At 30.9% G+C, this 25,739-nt stretch overlaps 3 protein-coding genes across 5 annotated transcripts; 2 read left to right on the top strand and 1 right to left on the bottom strand.

The window, feature by feature from the left end:
• Positions 1-490: 490 nt before the first annotated feature.
• Positions 491-5,335, bottom strand: LOC129880830 (uncharacterized). Its single transcript, XM_055955048.1, has 3 exons — positions 4,862-5,335; positions 2,542-3,293; positions 491-1,163 (listed from the first exon to the last, which is right to left on the bottom strand). Exons 1-3 carry the CDS (start codon positions 5,165-5,167, stop codon positions 767-769), a joined length of 1,455 nt encoding a protein of 484 aa, XP_055811023.1. The 5' UTR covers positions 5,168-5,335; the 3' UTR covers positions 491-766.
• A 4,062-nt stretch (positions 5,336-9,397) lies between these two features.
• On the top strand, positions 9,398-10,266 carry LOC129877624 (NDR1/HIN1-like protein 13). Its single transcript, XM_055953151.1, has one exon. The coding sequence runs from the start codon at positions 9,472-9,474 to the stop codon at positions 10,264-10,266; it is 795 nt and encodes a 264-aa protein (XP_055809126.1). The 5' UTR covers positions 9,398-9,471.
• A 7,374-nt stretch (positions 10,267-17,640) lies between these two features.
• On the top strand, positions 17,641-24,364 carry LOC129877602 (probable trehalose-phosphate phosphatase H). 3 transcript variants are annotated; one of them, XM_055953143.1, is made up of 11 exons: positions 17,641-17,791; positions 17,955-18,177; positions 19,116-19,256; positions 19,936-20,007; positions 20,099-20,194; positions 20,625-20,681; positions 21,060-21,161; positions 22,011-22,158; positions 22,294-22,364; positions 23,026-23,118; positions 24,047-24,364. In XM_055953143.1, exons 2-11 carry the CDS (start codon positions 17,968-17,970, stop codon positions 24,152-24,154), a joined length of 1,098 nt encoding a protein of 365 aa, XP_055809118.1. In that variant the 5' UTR covers positions 17,641-17,791; positions 17,955-17,967; the 3' UTR covers positions 24,155-24,364. The 3 variants fall into 3 exon arrangements, with proteins under 3 accessions (XP_055809118.1, XP_055809111.1, XP_055809104.1); XM_055953136.1 differs by having other exon boundaries at positions 17,912-18,177; XM_055953129.1 differs by having other exon boundaries at positions 17,907-18,177.
• Positions 24,365-25,739: the final 1,375 nt, after the last annotated feature.

Raw genomic sequence — 25,739 nt, 5'->3', positions numbered from 1 at the left:
CAGAATGTATCTGGTCTCAAATACATGTATCTAGTGTAATTTGCATATATTTGGAATACACAAACTTTCTCGCTCGCCTCCCTCCTACCTTGCTCGTCTTTCTCTTTTCTTGTGCACTTTTCTTTCCTATGTATATATATTTTAAAGTGTATATGGTAGTAAAAATACATGTATCTACCATCTGACTTTAAATATGGTATAAAATTATTAATTAGTAAGATAATATGTAATTATTTCAACCATAGGAAGAATTAGTAAATATAGTAGGAATATTATGTAATTAGGTAGTTTTTTCCTTTTTTATTGGCTTCCAACCTTGAAAGTTAGTTTACTATTTTGCTAACTTTCACTATTTTGCTCCACCAGTACATCATCATATCACATATGTCCTCCATGAATTAAATAAATTAGTTCCTCATAAATTACTATATTTAATCAAATTTATGAGAGCCAACCTCTTCCTAAAAGCATAATGGTAGAATTCTAAAAATTGTAAAAGTAATTAATATATGATTAATCCTATTTATTTAGGAGTATTATACAACTCATATGTCTCTTGTAATTTCCACTTGAAATTAATAAGCATATACATTTCACAACACAAAATCATATCCTTGAATAAAGAATTCAACATTTTTTTTTGCCAATTCAGCATTTGAAGTATCTGTAGTAATACAATACTACTGGCAATAAGTCAACAAACATAGAAGCGAATTTTGTGCCTGTTGGATTCCATGTACATATGTCTGATATCTTGTTGGAAGATTCAACTAACCGAAAGAAGTCTTTCCTCATCGTTCTCAAGCAAGGCTTGTCGTTCTTCAGATGGAGCATTGCCTGTTTCTTCGGTCTGTTGCAACCTGGCACGATCCCTGTCTCGTGGATATGTGCAATAGAGGAAGGAGTAGAAGAAGCAGCAAATCGCAATTGGGATGCCTATTGCTGTGTACAGTGCCTTAGCTAGTGAGGCAGCATTGTGTCTATCTGTTACAATTTCCTCTGAGCCTGTTGATCCCTTTGGAATTGGTTTAAAACCAAAAACGTGTTGAGCTAAAATGCCAACCAGTGGAGGAGCAAATGATGATATAATTGACTCAAAAGAACGATCCAGAGCATAAATGCTTGTTCGAGCTCTCTCTGGAACAATCTCTGCAAATATTGGACTGCATACATATCAAGGATGAGTACTTTTAGTGAATCTGTCGGGTAAAATTTCCCAACAGATATTAATGATGTAAATTAAGAAAGTCAAACTAAGATGTCAAAGATTAAATCATAAGTGCATAGTCATGTTTGCTGTTAGTAATATAAGTATTGTGATTTGTGAATGCACCTACAAGTACTCCTTAGCACCTCTGATGGGCACACAGATGTCTAAAATTGTCTATACGAGAGAACATAATCAGGAAACGAAGACAGAACGTGGCATTTTCAAAAGGGCACAAAGAAGAAGAAGTGGTAATGGCTTGACTAAATAGATGAATAAACAATGTTTAGCTGAAAACTTGTAAAACCACAAATGGCTAGTCCAGCAATCCTCGAAACAAAAGATTTCAATATTAAGAAGAAACAAATATTTGAACTTGATTCAAATCCAAACTGCGGTCGGGCCCTTCCCCGGATCCTGCGCATAGCGGGAGCTTAAGTGCACCGGGCTGCCCTTTTATTCAAATCCAAACTGTAACCGTAATTTCCCCAGGCCAGGAGATCCATATCTGCTAGATTTAGAAATAACTCAATCTTAAGTTTCATTTCAGGTCATTTTCCCCCAATATTACGAGTATAGCACTCAGAGAGACCATCTCCTCTGAAACGAAGATCAAGAGAAGGAAAATGATTTTTCTCTTCTTCTAGATACAAAATCTTGTATATTCCAATTAGCGTCATAGCGTGTCACCTTAGAGTTGGCAATGTCTATCTAATATATTGTTGTTAAATATTTCCCTTGGTTCCTAAACAAACATTAATGTAATAATATTTGATAAAATATGATAATGGCCAAAGATTGCACGACTAGGTGAATTCGATGTCCATAACTTAGACACAACCTAAAACACTGAATCTTTCAGTGCACATGAAAATGATCTGCAATGAGTAATTCTTTTGGAGCAGATAAAGATAGAGCCAAAGATATTTGAAAGAACAGAAAAACAGGTTGGAAGAGGAGATAAGTAGCAAGGAGGGAGCATTCCCACTGGTGTCATCTATCAACTAGTTTAGAATTTGGAGTCACAACTTCACAAGGGTTATTTAAGTAAAGCAACTCCCAGATTTAATTCAGCTGTAGAGCATGTCACGAAATTATACGACTATGTGAAGTCAGTTCATAGTTTGTTTAGATACTAGTGTTAGTAATACACTATTTATTTAGTTACTAGTTTCATGTTATGTGCCATTCCCATATTTTCAGCCTTCAAAGGGCAGCTCCACCTTCCTACTTCACTTCACTGAACCCCACCCCACCCCATCTGCATGCAAAAGGGAAGAGAACAATCTGCTAAGTATTCTAACAGATGATACAGTGGACACAAGGAGACATACTTGTTAGTTGCTGGGGCATTCCACGATACGCATAATCCCATGATAAACATGACTGAACCATGCATCAGAGCTGTTGAAGGATCATAAGGCAATAGCAGAAGCAGAATTGCAGCTAAAGGAACTGCTGAACCAGAGCTTATCTGAGCTAGAATAATTCTACCAGAATTAGGCAAGTTCTTGGCTAGGACATCCCCCATTGTACCTCCAAACAATGCACCAAGTGACTGAGCAACATTAAACAAAGTCCAGAGGAGGGCTGTTGCCTTGTGAGAGAAGCCAATAAGCTCCAACCACATAGGGGCAAATGACAATGCCGACCACGGGAATGACCCCGAAATCCCTTGGGCAATAAGTAATTGAAAGGAGGGTACTTTCATAACGTCTTTTGCTTCTTTTAGCAGTTGTCTCACTTCTTCTTGAAATGGTGGCGGTAGAGGTTGATCTTTTGCATTGCCATCACTGTCAACAAAACGGGGATCGTTGGCTAAGAGACAGACCAAAATTCCAACAGCAACACTTATCATACCAACCAAATGGAAGGAGATTCTCCAGCCTGGTATCCCCATGAATGATGTTTCGGCTAACAGCACAGATATAAGCCCTCCAAGGGAGGAACCAAAATTTGTTGTTAGTTGTAGCCATCCAAAAGCTGTACCCCGGTTACTTTCATTAGTTGAGTCAGCAACTAGAGATTGGATTGCTGGAGTGACTATTGCAAGTCCTATTCCATTCAAACCTCTAGAAATTGCTATCTGTCAAACAACATGAGATTGCTAGAGTGTAACCATACAACTCAAATTCAAGATAGATAACACTTCTATCATCGTTCTTCAATTAAGAGCAGCAAAACTATAAGGGCAACAAAATGTTAATATTTTCCCCTTCAAGAGGTGGAGACTCTAATCATCTGAAGTATAACAAAGTGATAATCATCAGCAATAAATTAAATCTGCTTGTCCCATTACTAGGTCAATGTGCATCATATATTGTATGAAGAGAACAGCAACAAGAAACTTATGGACTGACTGATATAGTTATGTCCTAATCCACTTTTTCCCACAGTCCACTACAAGGCCAGACAAACAAGAAGATCGAGAGAGACAGAAGCACAAATGCTTGACCAAAACAAACAACAACTGCTTATATATATATATATAAATAATTTCAGATCAGTATTATATACTTTAGACCATTCCTCAATGATAACTAATATAACAACTACACACTTGAAATTTAACATGGTACCATTTTACATGGTACTTTGACAAAGATAACTGATGTTCAAAAGTATAAATTCCTAAAGGCTACTGATCAGAAATAGAAACAATCATAAGCCATTCCAAGGAAAGCAATAGAATCCTTCACACCCCTCTCACCACCACCCCCACCCCAAACATCAAACTTTACGTTCCTAACTAAAGCAGAGTCCATTTCTGCAATTCCCGGAAATTTAATTCAATCCAATCAAACTTCTACTTCCCAACCACATCAGTCTGCAAAAAAAAAAAAAAAAACCTTAAATTTTGAGTTCCCCGTTTTCAAGTCTCTTAAAACTCACTTCTTGAATTCAACAGTCGTGTTGTCATTAGCTCCACTAATAAGCCAGACACAAAATTGAGAACATGACAAATAATGCAAACCAAAGTTTCTATCATCCAATTAATATCATGTTATCAAATCACTCCAAGCATAGAATCCCTTACATCCCTCACATTTACCCCCTCCCCACAAACTTTCCAACAACAACAACCCAGTGTAGTCCTACAAAATGGGGTCTAAAGAGGATAGAGAGCGTCCACAGACCTTCCCCTACCTCAGAGGTAGACAAGTGTTTCCGATAGACTTTTGGCTCAAGGAAAAACAGTCCAAACCAATCTAGAAAAATAAGTAACGAAGTGCAAAAAACAACAGATAATAACAAAAAACAGCATATAGTAACGGAACAGAAACTATAATAAAACAATACAATAGTCGAGATACAAATAATCCTCACCAACTTTCCAGTTCTAAATAAAATAGACCCTGTTTCTGTAATTCCCCAAATTCAATGTCATCAGGTTTTTAACTCCCAGTCACACCAGTCTGCATAAATCCCACCTTATTCTTTTCCAGTTTATTGACTACCTGAATTTTCACCTCGTTGGTGAGACTTTGATACCCCACCTTGTAATCCCCTCTCCCATTTCCCCTTCCCCTGCCCCAAATTTTTCAAAAAAAAACAAGAAAACCCCCAAAACAGCACCAAATTCATGAATTATCAACTGGGTTTCGACTCATTTCTCTAATTAAACACGATATAAAAAGGGATTGAAGCAGAAACCTCAGTAAAGTTAGCGGAGATGGCAACAAGGAAAGTAGCAGCAGACCAAAGAAAAGCACCAAGAGCAATGACATGAGCTCTATTGTAACGAGCTGAAAGATAGGCAGCTAATGGGTAACAAATACATTGAACTAATGATCTGAAGAGAGTAAGAGAACCAAGACTAGTTGGGTCAGCATGCAAGTCCTCTCCAACTTCTTTATAAACACCAGGCAACAATGTCTCATCAGCTTTCTCCATTATACCAGCAATATTCACCAATACAAGAGTCAACGTATTTGATCTTAGGTTCTTGAGCTCCACCATTTTTTCCGGCGAGTTTGTGTAGATAATGATGGCCGGTGCAGGTTGTTTGACTAGTTTTAGAAACCAAAAAGGCGTCAAGTTTTAGAAAATCTGGGAAAAGAGACTCCACGTGTAAATTTATGAAATGGATATGTAGGACCCGGGGCGGAGCTAGCAAGATCGAGAGGATTATCTTGTCATAAAAATTCAATATGTGTGTACTCTACTTTCCAAAAAAGTCTATATAGTTGACAAAGTGGACAATTTGTACGTACTATCTTGTCAAAATTTTATTTGAAACCTATCTTAATAAAATAATGATTGATATAATAAATTTATTATTTTATTTTTATTAATTAATTGAGTTTTGAATATATTTACTCACTACAGTTTTTAAAGATATTAACTTAATGTTCATAAATTGAGAATATAATAAAAAGAAAAAAATTATCCTTTCTTGATTTGTTAAAATTGACAAGTAAAAAGAAAAATTAAATTAGGAAATATTTGATAAGTAAATAGAAAACGAAAGAAGTATTGAATATCTCTACCTCTTCGAATTCAAACTATTTGAATATTTTTTTGACAATCTGCTAACAATACAAAATGAGTGAACTATATTGACAGTGACATGATAATTTGATTCTGAATTCTTTAATCCAGATTAAAGGGGCTCGCTTTTTCCGTTAAGAGTAAGTAACCCGTTTTCTGTCTTTGTTTCTATTGTATTCTATCTCATTGCATCACATTCTGTTCTGCGAGATTAGAAAATGCTTTTTTATACCATTATTTTTCTGCCAAACCAACTAGTTCGATCCAACCCAGCGGACTAGTGAAACACTGGATTTCTTATCTCATGTCTGTTTTTCGTGAAAAAATACCAATTGAAGTGGAGGGTTTCTTCAAACAACAAGGGGTTGGGTCAACTATTCAATCAAATGATATTGAGCATGTTTCCCATCTCTTCTTGAGAAACAAGTGGGCAATTTCTTTGTAAAACTGTGTTCAATTTCATTTGTGGCAATTCCGTCAAGATCTCTTCGTTATCACCTGTTTCTGGAAGAAATCGAAGAATTTCTTGGGAATCATATAAGACCCGTTCGTTCTTTTTTTCTCTGATAGATAGTTAGAACTTCATTTGGGTTCGAATCCTACTGAGAGGTCTACTAGAGATCAGAAATTGTTGAAGAAACAACAAGATCTTTCTTTTGTCCCTTTCAGAGAATTGAAAAATAAAAAAATGGTTAATATATTTAGGATAATTACGTATTTACAAAATACCTTCTCAATTCATCCTATTTCATCAGATCTGGATGTGATATGATTCTGAATGATCAACCGGATATGTTTCCTCATTTCAGATTATGTAAAGTACCTAAGGGCATAAGCCTTTCAGCTGGTTTAAGATGCTGAGAAAGAAATGAAAGGGATCCCGTAAAAACGTCTTTCAAGGGTCTGATACTATCACTTGGATCTGGAACCTACATGTTGTTGCTCACAATTTCGATAGCTATACCAGTGATTTGGAGGAGATCTCTCCAAAAGTATTTAATGCACATTTCGATCAACTCTCCGTCATCTTTCTTTGGCTAATATGTGTTATTTGAGTTCAAAATATTATTTAAAAATATATTATAGAATAATAATTAATAAAGAAAAATATTTTTAAAGTAAAAAAAAATGTAACTCACCCCCGCCCTCAAACACTCCCCTTGCTGAGCACAGAACCCATCATCCCCTTCCCCTTTGTTTTTTCTTCATTATACGCAACAATCAAATATAAACATGAAAATCCTCCAACAAAGAGAAATAAAATCAAGGAAAAACTATAGCATGTAGAAAATATTAATATATATTTAATATAAATAATTATAGTTTATTTTTTTATATTTTATGGATATAATTAAATATTAAATAACAAAATTAATTATACACAAGTAATTATTTCTTTTTAATTGTATATGTAATTAAGCAAATGTTTAATAGCAAAACAATTAATGCACACCTAATCAATTAATGAATTTAAATTTATTGGGTTGTCTAGTGTATCAATTTTTTGTTTAACAATAGGGGTATTCACATATATATGATATAGGTGTATTCATAAGGCTAATGTATTTAAATTATTGTGTTCATATGCTAGATTGACATACTTTACCTTGTTTGATATGTTAAAATATTAACTATATGTACCCTTGATATATTAATACATTAAGCTATATAAATACTTGTTTTCATTTGAAATCAAAGTATTCATATGTTAGTATATTTGAACACAACTGGACACTATTTTGTGTTATGTTCTATTTTTTTTCTTTTTTTGGGTTGTCCAATGTATCAATTTTTTTTATCTAATATCAAGGGTATTCATATGTACAATGTATTGCTGTATTCTTAAGGGTATTTAAATTGTCGCATTGTACATTAATATATTAAGTTTCTATAATGGGTTGCATCCTTGATATTTTAATCGGATATGGCAAATTTTAATAAGAACAATTGAGACAATAGAAGAAGAGATGTATCCCAAATTTTTCGTTAATCTATTTAGATTTCAATCGGATATGCCTTCAATAGGTGAATAATAGTTGTTAATTTAATAATGAAAGTTGAGAGTTTTAGAGACGTAAATAATGGAGTGTCAGTTATTTAGTGCATTATATTTATGACTGTATTACTGTATAAATAAATAAAAAAATATATTTATACAAATATACAGGTAGTTATAGAGAAAAACTATATTCATTCTTGGTAAATTACAGAGAGACCGTTTGGATTGACTTATAAGTTGTTTTCAGCTTTTTTTGAATGTTTGACTGGTTAATTTAAAGTCATTTTATACTTAAAATAAGACCCAATAAATAGTTTGGTTTATTTGGATGAACTTATTTTAATCAGTTTATAAGTTGAAAACAGCTTATAAGTCAAAAAAAAGTTGGTCTGCACCTACTTTTTTTTTTATAACTTATAAGCAGTTTTCAATTTATAAGCTGCTTAAAAACAAGTCAATACAAACAGGCTAATACTTATATCTATTCAAATTCAATAACCCTATAACTATAGCTATTTATGTAAGTTGCTCTATTTTTTTAAACTTATAAACAACTTTTAACTTATAAGTTACTTAAAATAAGTCCATCCAAACAGGCTACTAGTCTTGCAAGATGATCTTCGCTAATTCACACGAAATTCCATGTGCCCAATACATATTACTTGAATCAGAGTCTAAGCTAGTTATGCTTTCGGTATATATATATATATATATGGAATATGAAAGTGCAGCCCCTGCATCCATGTGTATGATATTCACAACATTTCGATTTGAATTTACACCAACCAAATGAGAGATTGAGTCAAGATGGCTTCCTTCTTTGGTCTATAGTACTATAAAGTATAACTTTAATTAGAGCAAAAATTAAGTTTTAATCAATCAACAGAGATCAAGACATTATTCTTCTTAAGACAAGATATAAACATGATACGTTTCATGCTAATATTCACACTAAATCACCATAACTTGTTGTTAAGGTAAGTCTCGACCAATATCAAATAAGAAAATCTGAAATTGATAAACTTTTGCTTCGAAATCCCTCGAATCACCATAAGTCATCTTGACAACCGTCAGGAGCATGCTTTCAATTTCTACTGTAGAGGCCATTTTCCCAAAAGTTAAATTTCTTAACGAGTTCAAAATTTAAATAATGGCACCAAAAGATCCTATTTGTGCAAATCACCCAAAACTCAAATGACAACTCTTGGTCTTAACACCTCCACCTTAATTTTTAGTAATAATGGGTCCAAATAAAAGATTCATCAGATAATATGGAGTACACTGCAATAAATAAAGGATTTAGCATCAATTATTTAGTAACAATAACATAATTATCTCTATATAGATTATATTTAGCGGAAATAATAATAAATATGAATATTTATAGCCAATACTCTATATAAATACCACTAAAGACTTTAGCGACTCTAAATATAATAACATTAACTCAATTACCATTTAATGCTTGTAAATATTGCCGCTAAATTTTTCTTTTATCGTAGTGATAGACATTGCTGACTCAATAAAGTTCAAAACAATAGGATAAGAAAAATATGAGGCACAATTAACCTTTTCTCTTTCCTCCTATAATAACAACAGCAACATCAATAAAAAAAATGTTTCTTCAAAGAACCACCAAATCATCTCAAGCGACCTTCTTCTATCACAATGGCCAACTCCAAATTTCCATGCATGTAACCATACACTATTGTTATATCATCACATTTCTTTTTGTTCTTCGATTTCTGTTACGTCCACCCCTCCTTTTTTTCGGATGGAAGGGCGGACCCCACCTACCGAGAATAGGAAAAACAGCATTAAACTTTCTTCGGCAACATCCCTCCGGTTAGCTTCCCCTCCCGGCCGATCATCAGATACATTCGTTGTCCAAATCCCTAAAGATCAAGTTTATCGTGTGCCACCACCAGAAAATGCAAAAATTGTGGAAAATCATACCCCTAATGATAATGTTCAAAGCAAGAGAAAAATTGGACGTCGTTGTTGTTGGATCTTATTAGGGCTATTAATATTTGGTATCATTATAGGTGTTACCATCGCGATTATTCACATGTTGTATATCCCTAAATGTCCTAATTTTTCCATCGTTGGTGTCAATTTCAAGAATGTAACGGACCCTAATAGTCGCGGCCATGGCCAAAAAAATCAACAACAAGAACATCCAAAATTCGAGTTTGATTTGAAAGTCAGTAATGTAAATGAAAGAATGGATGTTTCATTTGGTGATGGGAAGACTAATTTTGTTTTCAAGAAACAAGATATAGGACAAGGGAAATATCCCTCAAATTCACAAAGAGCGTCGGGTTCAAATAATGTTCATTTTAATCTTGATGTTGGCTCAAATGGGAAATTGCCTAGTGATTTGTTGAAGACACTTGAAGATGACAAGAAGAAAATAGTAATAATGTCATTGATGATTCATGTGCCAATGGAAATCAAAAGTTGGGTTAAAAATTTGAAGAAAGATTTGACAATTACTTGTGATTTTGATGTGGAAGATTTGACAAAGAAAGCCAAGATTATGCCTAATGAGTGTATAACGGATTTCTAATACCTTAAAAGGAGACAGGTTAATCCATGGAAATTTAATTAATACCTAGTAATTAAATTTCTTAATTCATGGTTAATAAGAATGGATTTTAATTATCATGCAATAATATATATTACTATCATTGTTATAACTTGTATCCTTTTTAATTATTCTTTATTTGTTATCACTTTTTGTCTCATCTCCGCATAATTTTCCTCATCCTTTCCAAGTTTGGTTTCATTTCTTGTTGGCAAGTCAAATAAGGAAAGGTTTGTTTACTTATTTGTCTAGAAATAAGTTTTCGGCCTATCTATCGATTGAATCAGAGATTGAGTTTTTATCAACTGACATAAAAAATGGGTAATGTATCTCACTTGATTTCTAGATTCACTAGATAATGTTAATTGCTTTTGAAGCATATAGTATTTTTCTTCGTCAAAGAATTGATCATTTGACAATAGGATCGTCGAATTAGGGGCACAAGGAGGTTCATCTGATGAACTCCTTATACCTTTTATTGTATATAAGATTAAAATTATATTTTATGTGTATATATAATGAATGTTGAATTTCTTTGATTTCTTATGTGTTTATTTCTTTATATTTTGAATTCCATTGAAAATTCTGGCTCCATTACTATTTGGCAATATCTTTAAATTGTAAGATTGTGCATGCATATGCTTTCTTTCATTGCATTGTTTAATTTCTTGTAACAAAAGCTTACTCTTTGAATGGTATTTCTCTAAATCAATCTTTTGAATGGCTTTTGGACATACATGTTAATAAAGTTTTGGGCCAACAATAATAGTGTGCTAGATTAAAAGATAAAGAGAGTTTAGCTATTTCTTTACTTGTTGTCCAGCTATTGTTGCTAGTGTATTATCTTGATTTTTCAAAAATGATAAGTAAAAATAAAAATAAAAATTAAAAAATATTTAACAAATAAAAAGAAACAAAGGGAGTATTTCATTAAGTAAAATATTTTAAAAATTAATGAGATTAGACAACCAATTCATTGACAATCATCCATTGTCCTTGGTGGTCATTGGAATCAACCCTCTTTAGGCTGCTCCATAGGTTAAATGTGTGGGCTTCTTACGTATGTTAGATTCTTCTTTTATTTTTTAATTTTTCACTTATATTAGAGTCTGACTAAATTTGAAATTATGCATTGTCCACAAAATACTTTTTTGAGAGGTAACATTCTCAACGATTTTTTTTTTAATTTCTAATGACTCAAATCTAAAACCTCTAATTAAGGATATTTTTATTTTATTGTTCCCCATGATTCAAAATGTGAATCATTTTGATTAAATAATTTGATATTAAATATTTAATATTTTCTTAAATTTTGTATCAAGTGGAACATGCTCAATAGACAAATACGATTGGAATAAATGCTTACATACATAAACACAAACACATAGGTAGCATAAGAATTAATACTCATTCATTGAATGTTTGAAAATTCCTTGTCATTATAGTCGATTATCTACCACTCTTTTTCCTTAAAGGATCTAGGGCACTTTGAGCTGCCTTTTTATTTTTTCTTTCCAATTGATTCACTTTAGACTTCAACTTTATTTAATCTTTTGTTTTGCCAACTAGCTAGTTCTAACTGCCAAACTACCTGAATTTCCTCAAAAGAAAGTTCAAAGAGGGATCTAAATTAAGTTTGAAATTCTAGGTTGAGTGTGAAGCTCATGACGAAGGACGGGTTGAAAAGATGGATTATCAGACTTTTAGGCTGACAAACTTTCACGTGATATGTGTGCTTTAAAATTAACTTCTGTAAAATTAACTTTTAGGCAGAATCCCACATTGTTTCTTTTCACTATAATTCTACTATGGATATATTGATCAGATTTGCTCAAAATGGTGCATTCAATATTTTGAGGATCCCATATCAACCAAATTCTCCCCTTTGTTGAATATTCATAATTTGCTTCCCTTTTCTATCATTGTGCTAATTTTGAGACTATTCTGCTTGCTAATTGCTCCTTAACTAAACATCTTTAGTTCTTTTTGTTTATGAAGTTTATTTATTCCCCTTGTTTTCCAAGTAACCAGCTTCACGTAATTAGTGTTTGACTACTGACTCCACTCCCTTCATCTCTCTATTTCCACTTGTAATGCCTTGCTCTAGTATTCTTAGTGGTTTAAAACCATTTTCACCCTCATATCTTGTGTCCTGCTGTATGCCAGTTATGCTCTTTTAGTTGATGCTCTAGGAGCTAATTGCTGTCATGTCTCTACATCACTTTGCTTGCCTTGTGTGTTATCATTATTTTCATTTCCAGCTTCTATGTATTTTCCCACTATAGTAGTCACTTGTTTTTGAATCCATTTACTTCCCATTTTAGGTATTACTCTAGGTCTATTGAGCATCAGTATGGCATGATAACTGGATGGAAATGGAGAACTTGTACATCATTACAGGAAAAGACTATGAATGGGAAGATAATTACAAAAGAGTTGATGAATTAGTGAAGGGGAGAAAATGGGACATAGAAGTTTTGAATGATATACTGCCACAGAAGCTAGTAGAGTATATTAGTCATAATATTCAACCTCTTAAACAAATCATTGAGTCAGATAAGCCAGTATGGATGATGAAGAATAAAGAATTTTTTTTTGTGAAATCAGCTTGGCAGTATATAAGGCATAAAGAAAGAGAAAATAAAATTTATAAGTGGATCTGGACCAAATACATCCCTTTTAAAGTGGCATTTATAATGTGGAGATTATGGAAATTCAAACTACCTATAGATGATAGAGTGAGAAGATGGAGACTGGAAGGTCCATCTAAGTGCTGGTGTTGTGAAAAACCTACTCAGGAGACACTTGCTCATGTGTTCCTGAGATCTTTTTTAGATAACAGGACTTGGTCTTATTTTTGTTCTTTTGCAGGTTTTAACATTAAAGGACTGCACTTGAGGGAAGTGATAATGCTATGGTGGGAGACAACTGTTAAAAAAGGAATGAGACCATACTATAGAGTTATCCCTAGCTTTATAATATGGGAACTTTGGAGAAGGAGGAATAGAATGAAGTATGAGGGAAAAAAGACATCAATTCAGAGAGTTATTCATAATATTACCAGAAACATTTTCATGATGATACAAATGTGGAAGCCTAATATGAAATGTCCTAGTAATTGGCCAAATATGATTAAAGAATTGGAAGGTTACATTTTCAAGATGAAGGTAACAAGAGTATTATGAAATTTTCCATCAGTAGGCTGGCTAAAATACAATACACATGGGGCTTCGAAGGAAAATTCATGTATAAGCTCTTATGTCTTTTGTTTGAGAAATGAAAGAAGAGATTTATTGTATGCAGAGGAAGCTACTATTGAAAATACCACTAACACTGTAACAGATGCGAAAGCGATTCTAGAAACATATAAACATAGCAGGCAAGAACAATACTATAATATAATCATTCAAACAGACTCTATGATATTATACAAGATTCTAGAAGGAAAATTGTCATGTCTCTGGATAATCAGAGAGATGGTGATAGAAATCAAAATATCCTTACAGGACAAACAACATACATTCCAGCACATTCTTAGGGAAGAAAATCAACTAGCAGATTACTTGACAAATATTGCAATCGATAAAGGAGGTACAACTACCAATATTTCAATAGTTTGGAAGTAGCAGGATGAAAAATCATTAATAGTGATAAACTAAAATGTCACTATGAGTAACTCCAGCAAAGGGATAGAGGGGATAGGGATGTTCAAAGTGTTAGGTGTTTTGTTTTTGGTTGTTTGTTTATTTCTTTCCTAGTCAATTGGGACATGTAGGGAATAAACTTTACCCGAGGTGGTGTAAGGTGATGTTTATACTTATTACTTCATCAATAAAATACAAAAATTTAACAACAACAAAAAGAAACCTCCTTAGCTTGACATTTGTGTCCTACCTGCATGCATTTAGTACAAATTTCTGGCACCCATTCATAATATACTGCTTGTTTAAAAGCTCTTCCATTTGGATCTTCCACTTTGAGTTTCTTAGGTAGTTCCCTAGCTACATCCATTTCCACTAAAACTCTAGCATAGGATATTCTATCAACCTTAGTAGTGTATTCATCTGCATACAAATGAACCCCTAGGCCACTACTAATTCTACTCAATGAGTCCATACTCTAACAATTAAGAGGCAGATTTGGGTATTTCACCCAAATTGGGACTGTCTGCAGAACCTCTTTATTGAAATCAAAATCAGCACTCTATATCTTCACTATAATAGAACTGTTATTCAGCATATGAGGCCCCGAGTACAACACTTCATTTCCATCATCTAGATTGGCAAACCTAACTAGAAAATAACCATTATTGTGATAGTATACCTTAGGTTTGCTTAGAGCATGTATAGCGATGTATCGTTCAATTGTAGCGATTGTAGGAGAATCCCCAATCATATACAGAATTAGGGCTTGCTTCCACATCTCAGTTGCTTTGTCAATTTCATCCCTTTTCAATTCAATGACCTTCTCACCATTATTCATTACTGGATTTATATAGCTCAAACTCATTCCCTTTACTGATAATCTGTTAGTATCAAAGAAATTCGCTCATATCTAGCTTTCTTTGTGCAGTGCCTCGTGTGATATTCTCCTTCTCTTGAATCTCCACTAGATTCATGCTAGGTCCTGTGAGAGGCTTACTACCAAAGCTAAATTTGGTTGTACTATTCCATTAGTGTGAGGGGTCACCTGTGAATTCTCCAGATCCATGCTTTCCATCCCTAGGGGTGTCATCGCCGGCTTACTGACTTCCTTTTTCTTCCTTTCTCGTGCCATTCTGATGAGAAGGTGCACGTTAGCAATTTACGCAATCATGCACCGAGAAAAAACTATAATAGGCTAGTTATAAATATACATATTATATTATTATCGAAAGAAAAATTATAATATTACCGCTAAATAATTTCTGAAGAAAATCCTCCAGTTGTAGTCAACTGAAGTTAATTGCTTAAAGCTACTACTTTAAGATAATTAACTAAATTGTATGTGTCCTTATCTCAATAACTACTTTAAGATAATTAACTTAATTGTATGTGTCCTTATCTCAATCCCCCTTCAGTCTACTTGGTTAAAAAAGAACATTCAAAAGAAATTCTAGTGAAATGAATTTTTATTTTTTTAATTTGTTCATCTGATTTTAATTTGATATAAATTTTTTTTAAAAAATAATTTTAAATTAAAGATGCAAAATGCAACGGACTCACCAACATGGAATAAAAAATAATTCATTTTTTTATGACAAATCTGGCTAAGTGATTTTGTAAGAGAAAAGTCATAAGTTGAATGATTTTATTGATACAAAACTAAATTAAGTGACTTTGCTTCATAATTTTTCATAATTGAATGATCTTTTGAGAAATTTACTCGCAATTTGACTAATTTTCGAAGTTAAATTAAAATTTGATAAACTCGATATTTTAGAAACTAAAATTAAAATATTCAAAAGTTATACAGAAACTATTATAAATTGTCATTCTTATCATATCATATGAAAATAAATTTTAAAATATTGATCAAAATTTAATAATTTGAATCTCCAAAAGCAAAAATTGACATATAATTTGGTACAAAAAAATATAATTTTATTGAATATTCCAAAGAGTTATGTCCAATTATTTTTTGGGGGAGGGGAAGCTTGACTATCACAATTTCGAGTATCAATTTGGGAATTTTAGAATAAACACGTAGCTTTTTTTTTTCTTCATATAATATAATTTTTGCATATATTCCTTTCTATTAAAAAAATGATTCATTACAACGAATAAAAATTACGAGAGCCATGAGAGCGAAATGTGACGCAATATAAGTAGTAACTAACTTAAGTGGTAAGAAGTAGACAATATAATGTGAATAATTTTTAAACTCCGATTTATTATATTATAATAAAATAATAGTTTTAACATTAACTTATATATGGTAACATGGTAAAGAATTTTTATATTATTAAGGTGTTTTAATTTATCGTAGATAGAAGTCAGAAGATATATATTTTAGGTTATCAATTTGATATGAGAAGTTTTCAAGCTGCACTGAATCTGATAAAAATAAATTTTTTTACCTAGGATTACACAAATCCTATACTATTAAGACTTAATTACATTCTATTCTATTCTACTCTTTTTCAAATTACAAAATTCCTGGAATTCATATATTTCACATAAAGTGATGTATCCGATCGAAAGATCGCGTAAAGTGATATATTCGATCGATATATCGCGTACATTAATATATCAGAGAATATGAGAGAGTAGAAATTTTTGTAATATTTTCAAATAATAGAGAATCTTAGAGAATATGATAAAATAAGTTATGTATTTAGGTATTTTTTCAATTTTTTATCTGGGGATGAGCTTATTGTGTTTTGGGCTAAAGATTTATTGTAAGTTATGAACTATAATTTTGCAATATAAATTAGGTTATTATATTTTTCTGAATTTTTTTCTTTTATTAATACTCAGTTAAGATTTAATTTTCTTTTTATTACTTTTTCTCTCTTAATTTATATGACAACGTTTGAATTTTAAAAGTCAAATTTATTAATTTTAATTATGAATTTAGATTTTTTTTTTGAATATATCGTCATGTATTCGTGTGACTCATTACAAAAATATTAAATGGGACCACTTAACCCTATGAAGTGGAGCCCACTCCAAGACATTGAACCATGGTGGTCCCTTCAAATTTATAGCAATAAATAATTTTTATGATTTATTTAGATACGATAATAAATTTTATTTTTTTCTTTTAAAATTATGTGGTCAATCTAACATGCTCACGTAAATTGAAATAGAGGATATTTGTTTTTCTTCAATGCGTCTCTAAAACTTTTCTTTCATAGTTCTTTTCAAAAAGACAAAGGAAAAATTGAAAATAAAAATTTATCCCAATTTATTCAATTTAAATTAATCAAATGTTATAAATTATACTTTCTCGTATAGTCTTTTTTTTTTCAGTTCAATAAGCCAAACATTTACCAATAACAATATATTCACTAAATAATTATGTTATTATTTAATTCACGTATTATAATAATCATTATAATATGAGATATCTTATTCTCACCCAAAAAACCCACGGATGGTAGCTAGTAAAAATAATAATTTATTCATGCATTTATTTATGTATAAATTATACAATATTTGGTAGATAGTTAGGATATAAGTTATTTATATATAAAATTAATATAATATTTAATTTTATAATTTAAAAATCAACATAATTAATATATGTGTAAATTATGAGGAAATTAGTATATTATCTTCTACTAGGTAGAAAATAAAATAAATAATATTTACATCATTAATATTTATATTACTGATACTCGCATAATTCTAATGAAAACGGCCCCATAATGTCTGGTTCCAACTATAAAATAACTAAAAACCACCCCAAATCTCTCTCTCACACACTCTTTCTCTCACCTCTTTGCTATTCTTGTTCAAGAATCACAATTGCTCTGAAGTTCCACTCTTCTTTGGTTCAAGATTTTACACTATTACAAATTTAGGTAAAAAAAATTGTATCTTTTCTTTGTTTTGCGTAATGGATATTTGAGAATTTTTATTTATTTATTTTGCAAAAGAAATTGACCCTTTTTTCATTGATTTTTTTTTTATGTCTAGTTAAGTTATAACAATGACTAAACAGAATTTGTCCGATCCTAAATTCAGTATCGACCCTGCCATGTTCTCGGTGGAAGTGACGAAACCGCCTCCGCCTCCGCCACCGCCACCGCCGCCGGGAAGTTGCATCAATAATTATTCAAGAAAGACACTTGTTGAAATAAATGGTGATCCAAGAATAATTAAATCTTGGGTTGATACAATGAGAGCTTCTTCTCCTACTCATAATCAAATGTCCAAAAATCTCTATGAAGACAAGACTTCTTGGATGGTGAGGATTCATATTATCTGTCAGTTGTCGTGATTTCTAAAAATAGTTATTTCAAATTATTTGTTATTTTAGAAGTTTAAAGTATACATTTTTCATACTTTCTCCGTTTCATATTATATGGACATCTTACTAAAAATGTTTGTCCCATATTACTTGATATCTTAGTAAATTAAGATATAATTAATTAAATTTTTTCTATTTTACCCCTACAATTAATATGACCTTTTGAATGTAAACAATTCTCAATACTAGTTATTTCTCTACTCTATGTATATTGCATTGATATAAACAAAGGAAAAAATAGTAAATATAATCAATCTATTAATGATTTTTTAATCACTCTGTAAAATAGAAAATGTCAATCTAATATGAAATAGAGGGAGTACTTTTTTCATATTAACCTTAGTATAGTAATTATTTTTGAATACTAGGAATCCCTCAATTATAAGGCGATGTTATGATTGTTCAAATATCAATGAAGGTTAAAATACACTTTCTAATTAATATTTTTTAAAGAGAATGTAAAAGGAAAACTCCACAGGTAATTAATTTCAGACTGAGTGAGTTTTATGTTAAAACACATGATTGATAGCGTAAAAATTAGAGACGAAGCTAGAGTTTTAGCTCGGATTTGGCGGAATTATTCATTTATTCACCGAATATGTATGTACATATGATTCATCTATAATTCAATAAGCTATCATTTCTTTAATTTAGAATTTATAAACTCAAAATTTTGTATCCGTCGCTCTGATAAAAACTAATTCTGGCATTTTAAATACTAAAAGAAATTTATGACTACTATATGTATTTTAATTTTTATATTTGTTTTCTTACATTATGTTGTTTTATTGCCCAATGATGTAATAGATGTCGACATTTTGAGATCATCAAGATTAAAAGAAATTAAATTATTCATGTGTTGATAAATGAAACAGGTGCATCATCCATCAGCAGTTGACATGTTTGAAGATATAATAAGTGTTTCTAAAGGGAAGAAAATTGTAATTTTTTTAGACTATGATGGAACCCTTTCTCCCATTGTTGATGATCCTGATCAAGCTTTTATGTCTGATCCTGTAAGTATATATTATTAACTTTTTATTAGTAGGTTGTTTAATATATATTTGAAAATTGACATGGTGGATTCAGGATTTTTATGGGGGTTCGAAAAATAAAAATGTAGTGTTTGAGATTTGAATTTAGAACCTCAAGGTTATGATGTTCGGACTCTTAAAAAATGTCATCAGTTGTGTTGGATCCTTCAAAAATAGTGCATTTTTGAAGGATCTGATACGGTTGCGGCAACAGTTTTGGAGAGTCCTAGCAACTTACCCTCAAGGTAAATTTTGAACCCCTCAACCACTTAGTCAACCTTAAATCTTATGTTTAGGAGGTTCAAAATTTATATATAATTTTTTTTTTAAATACTTTATATATACCGTGTAATTTTATGGCGATGGAGTTCATCGGTATATCTCTAAATCCGTCCTTGCATGAACTAAGCACATTAAATTCCCTTTTGATAATGGATAGTGAAAGATTCGAATGCATGGACTTTTTCTGTTACGATATCATATTGAAGTGTGAGAGTGACTATTTCATTTAAAAATTTAAATCGTTAGAAATTGCATTTTTATTTATTCAATTATATTTTAAAAAAATTGTGCACACAACTTAAAAGTCTTCATTTTCTTCTATCTAAGTATTTTGATTATTTATTCCAACTCCCAATAATCCATTCTTTATGTGTAACAGATGAGAGGAACAGTAAGAAAGCTTGCTAGATATTTCCCTACTGCTATAGTTAGTGGGAGGTGTAGAGACAAGGTACATTTATTTTTATTTTTTTGAAGGTTTATATAGTGGTTTTATTTATTTATGTATTTTCTTTCTCATTTTGAGTTTTGAATAATTATAGGTATACAATTTTGTACAATTGGCAGAGTTGTACTATGCTGGAAGCCATGGGATGGATATAGAAGGACCATCAAAAGGTTCTAAATATAGTAAGAAAGTGAGTGAACTTGATTGATTTTTTCTTTGTTGGTGATTCAATCAAAATATCCGTAAAAATAACCATTGAATATTTTTTTGTAGGAAATATATTTCAATAGGAAAATAGTGATATTTTAGTAGTGTTAGAGTCGGTTATGGTTCACGTAAACCTAATAAAGTTTACCATATATATATGTATTAAGAAATCTATTAAATATCTATAAATATTTGATTATAAATCTAACCGTAAATAACATTAATTTTAAATCGATATAAAAACTCATAAATTTCAAATTGTAATTCTCTTGTTGTAATGGACTATTAATACTTATTATTATTTTTAGGTATATCCTGATTGTATAAATTATTTTTTATACCATCGAAATATTAATATATAAAAATCAAACTTTGGTTAATATATATTTTCATTTTCATGTTTAAAATTTCAGGGAGCTCAAGCTGTTCTTTTCCAACCAGCAAGTAAATTTCTTCCAATGATTTTTGAGGTCAGTCCCGTCAAAGATTTCATGAATTGATACGAAGTAAATGGGGCGTTTGGCCATGTTTCATTATAAAATTTGAAGAAAAAAATTGTTTTCAAAGTGAAAAAAATATGATATTTGAAAATTAAGTTGTTTTTTTAATCATGAATACAAATTAGAGTTGTTTTTTGACTTGTGAGTAATTTGGAGCGAAAAAAAACCCTACAAAAAAGTGAAAAAATTTCATAGCCGAATGCAGGCATTTGGTCATACAACAATAATAAAACATCCAATGAGATTCTCAAATATTTTCTAATTTATTCGGAATTTATGAAAATAAAATTACATTTGATTATATTTTTTTCATAGCCAAATAATGTTAATTTACAATGAATTTTTCAGGTTTACAAAGAATTGTTGGACAAAACAAAGTCTACTGAAGGTGTTAGAGTGGAGAATAACAAGTTTTGTGTCTCTATGCATTTCCGTTGCGTTGATGAAAAGGTATAAACAAGTTTCACATATTATTTTTCAAATTTTTTTATTATGTTTCTCGTACAACTAACACAAATAAATCTCTTGATAAATATATTAGTAACGAATAACCTCGTAAAAATAATAACTTACAATTGCAAGTTAATTCGTATTGAAAAAAAAAACTGTAAAACTAGCCTCATTAACACTTTTAGACGTTGTTTGTAAAAGAAAGCCATTTTCTTGGAGATGAAACTCCATGACTCTATATATCTTACTTGTAGAAATTAAAACATCAATAAAATAACTATTTTTCAATTATATAAGCTAAAAGACAACTATTTGTGAATTTTCCTCAAAAAATCATTGCATTCTGTATATATATTAATAAGGGATAATTACAGGCCATTCATTCAAAGTAATTATCAAAAAATGGTCATTCGTTGTATATGCATGCATAGTCAAGCTATATGCAGTTTTTGAGTGTATCATAATATATATTCAGTGTATAACTCATGTATAAGTAATCTATATTGTATAGTCAATGTATACTTTCTATCACTTTTGGCAAACTATATTGTATAGTCATTGTATATTTTCTATGACTTTTGACTATTTTTTGTGTAAATAAAACATGACTATATTGGTTGTAAACTAATTAGTTTATTGTATGTATTTGAAATTGTCCCAAAATAATCCGGCCCATTTAAAAGTATAATTAAATAAAAATAAGCATCATCTTTTTATAGTTTAGACAAAGCACAAAAATGTTATGGCTTTTTTTTAAAAAAAAAAAAAGACTTGCAACTTTAAAAAAGTTTAAGAAAATATTTCATTTGATTTTATAATGAGTTATTTACTATTATTATTATGTAACAGAAATGGGGTGAATTAGCACAAGAAGTAAGGTCAGTGCTAAAAGAATATCCAAAGCTTAAATTATGCCTAGGAAGAAAAGTATTAGAGATCCGTCCTATTATTAAATGGGACAAAGGAAAAGCTATTGAATTTTTGCTTCAATCACTTGGTAAGAATATTCTAGTTTTTGAATATTAATAATTTTTTTTTATTTTTTTATTATCACTAAAATAAAATATTGAGAAGAAATTACATTAATTATTTAATGCTAATAATTTGATGATTATTAATCTTAATTCAACAGGATATGCTAAATGTAATGATGTCTTTCCTATTTATATTGGTGATGACCAAACAGATGAAGATGCTTTCAAGGTTTTATATATTTTTCTTTACCCTTTTTTTTATTATAAAAAATTACTAGTATATTTTATTTGTCCCAAAAGGTTATCTGCCTTGATTTTTTAGGTTACTATAAGATGACTATTTATAAGGATTTAAGTTATACCACTACTAAAAAATTATGAAACAAGATTCTTTCATCGAATCAAGTTTACTGAAAAAATCCATGGCGAAAAATAGATTCTCGCTGAAATATTGTGAAACTTTCTAATTTTTTCATATGAAAATACTACTATTCCCCCCCCCCCCCTCCATTAGATTCAATCAAAATATATGTGGAAACAGACACTGAACGTTTTTTCCGTGGAAAATTTTAATGGAAAAATAGTTTTAGTAGTATACATACTAACAATGTAATGATTTATTTATATTATCAGTAAATTTTAATTTGTGATAGTAGATTCATTTACTATTTTTATAATACTACTAATTAGTGTTTATCAAAAGATTTATTATTTGTAATAACCTAAAAAATTACATGCTTGCATAAATATATATGTTTCATTAGAAAATATAACTTAAATTCTAGTTATAATATCTTTTAGATAGATTTGATTATATACAATTATTTTATACTTATGAGAAATTAAACTATTTCTTAATTATTAAACCAATTATATATGTTGTATAATAGGTGCTTAGAGAAAGAGGGCAAGGTTTAGGCATTCTTGTCTCAAAAACTCCAAAAGACACACATGCATCTTATTCTTTACAAGAACCTTCTGAGGTGAGAATCTTTAAACATTAAGTTTCTTTAATTTTTGGAACATTAACCAAAGTACATTAGATCTTGTACAAACTATTAATAAAGGGGGTCTATACTCATTTTGTTTTTGATTAAAGGTAAACATTTTTGCAACTTATGGATATTGGATAAAGTGATCATTAATAATATTTCTTTAACTCTTAAGAAAGTACTAGTTCTGATACCTAAAATATTGTCTAAACTTCTTGTATATCTTTTCCTAATTAAATTGGATAAGACTCTAGATGTTGATTTTAATTGAAGTGGATTAATCATCTCATTTAAAAGTTTAAATTGTTTGAGAGAGAACATTTTTACTTTTTCTTAATTATTTTTTAACACGCCCCTCAATGTTGTTTGAGAGAGAATACTTTTATTTTTTCTTAATTATGTCTTTATCGTGCCTCTTTCCATGCGAGCCTGAAGAATAGACAAGCATATAAGTAGATGGTCTTGTTGATAATGGATGGCACTAAGACTCTAACCTAGGACCTCTTTGTCTACTCTAATACTATATTAAAATGTGTGATCATCTCATGTAAAAGCTAAACGGTTAGAAAAAGCATACCTTTTTTTCCTTCTTAATTATGCCTTATAACAGTTTCTCCGCAACTCTCCCCCCTCACCCACCCAAAAATAAAAAAGAAGAAGAAAAGAAAAGAAGCATGGATTTATGTGGTCTCAATAAATTCTTGTATAGAACATTATTCTCTTGTAAAACAAATCCAATTGTTTATTTTTTTCTCACTTATTTCCATTTGTTATGTTGTTATTATACTATAAAATTAAACTTTGATAACGTTTTCTTATATATATATATAATTATCTTGAAATGTGATCATTCTCCAAATCCTGCTAACACCAAATGTTTTGTGCATTTACCTGTCTTTTTTTTCTTTTACTTTGGCAGGTTATGAAATTTCTACTACTCTTAGTAGAGTGGAGAAGATTGTCTTTAAGGAGACATTCTAGGATCCAAAAACAACTTGAGGACAAAAAAGCATCTCTAAATTACTGAGAATTGTCCAACTAGTGCATATGGTATATGCCTTTGTTGTATATAAATAACTAACAAGGTTAGAGAAAGATTAAAAAAAAAAGAGTAGATGGAATAGAAAAGAAGTATTAGTCTTTTCTCATTAGCTTTAAAGTTGGCAATTTCAGGCCATATTTATAAAACCAGTCTATTTAATCCATGTATTTGGAATAGAAAAGAAGTATGTCTTTAAGGCCTTGTACATGTATTGGAAGTTCTCCATTACTCTCTATCATATCATATCTATATATTTAACGTTTTTATGTAGTCGATGAAAAAATATTTTCACTCACTTAACTATATAGTTTATAATCGTTGATAGTGTATGTTTATATATTTAGTGTAACGAGTATACAATGTTTTTATTTTATGTTCATAACTTTATTTCTCAAAAAGGAAACACACATCGGTAATTAACCAAGGAACATAAAGGAATTAGATGAAATGATCTCTCTAACTATAGCTATGATCATCACAATCCAAATTACAAATAGAAATTGCAACATCTTGTGATGGAGTTTTATTTGATGAGTCCATGTCTCCATTAGTTGTTGTATCATAATTCAACTCTTCAATGACATTTTCTGTTAGGAGGAGGAAGCACCGCAATTAAAGTTTGATATGACAATTAATATGAAAATAAATTGGACACGAGAATTTTACGTGGAAACCCCTCTAACTGATAGAGGGGAAAAACCACGGGGTAGAAGGATCTCACTATTAAAATATGGAGTACACTGCTCTCAAATACAAGGAGAAAACAACAATTAACACTTCTCTCTTGTAAAAGAAACAACTACTAAAGAGGACACTCAAGACTAAAATATTTATCTTGGTGTATAACTCTCTTTGTATTCTTACTTGTCACGCCCCGAGAGGGTACCCTAGATGTGACCGGCACTCAGAAACCATTTCTGACTCTCAAGTGAACCACATAGCCTGATCACACATCCGTTCATTCACTCAATCAGCGGAAAGTTTAAAATAAAGGATAATTTGGCGGGCAACTCCAATCGCCAATCTAACTCAAAGAATAAAGACCATGGGCCAACAAATCAACTCCAATATTTGTCATAAAAAAATATATAGTTTGACAAGAATAATTCAAGGAAAGAAATACTCAATCGACCCATCACTATCTAGTCTATGAAGTCTCTATCACTACTATCTAATTGGTGCCAATGACATGTTCATGGCTACCTCAAATAAAATGGAAAGGGCTAACTCAATGCAAGATTACATAGCAGTGTCCTCCGAATGTAGGAAATGACTCACCAATACGCTGAGTGTGTATAGATCCTCCATGGTGCTCCTATTGACGATCTCTTAAACCTGTCTCTGCATCATGAAATGATGCAGGTCCAAATAGACGTCAGTACGTGAAATGTACGAGTATGTAATATGGCAGAATGAAACATACCTCAAGGAAGAATAATGTCGATTCAAATATCTCAAATCAGCAAGGTAGGAGAGACTCACATAAGGCGTCATAAGTCTAAAGTAAGAATACATTTCTAGACAAAGACCAATCACACATCATACAATCCAATCCAATCATACATCTTTC

The sequence above is a fragment of the Solanum dulcamara genome, chromosome 2 (assembly GCF_947179165.1).
Source record: "Solanum dulcamara chromosome 2, daSolDulc1.2, whole genome shotgun sequence".
Classification (NCBI taxonomy): Eukaryota; Viridiplantae; Streptophyta; class Magnoliopsida; order Solanales; family Solanaceae; genus Solanum; species Solanum dulcamara.
The sequence above is the reverse complement of the archived record's forward strand: the minus strand, read 5'-3'. Positions and strand labels throughout refer to the sequence as shown.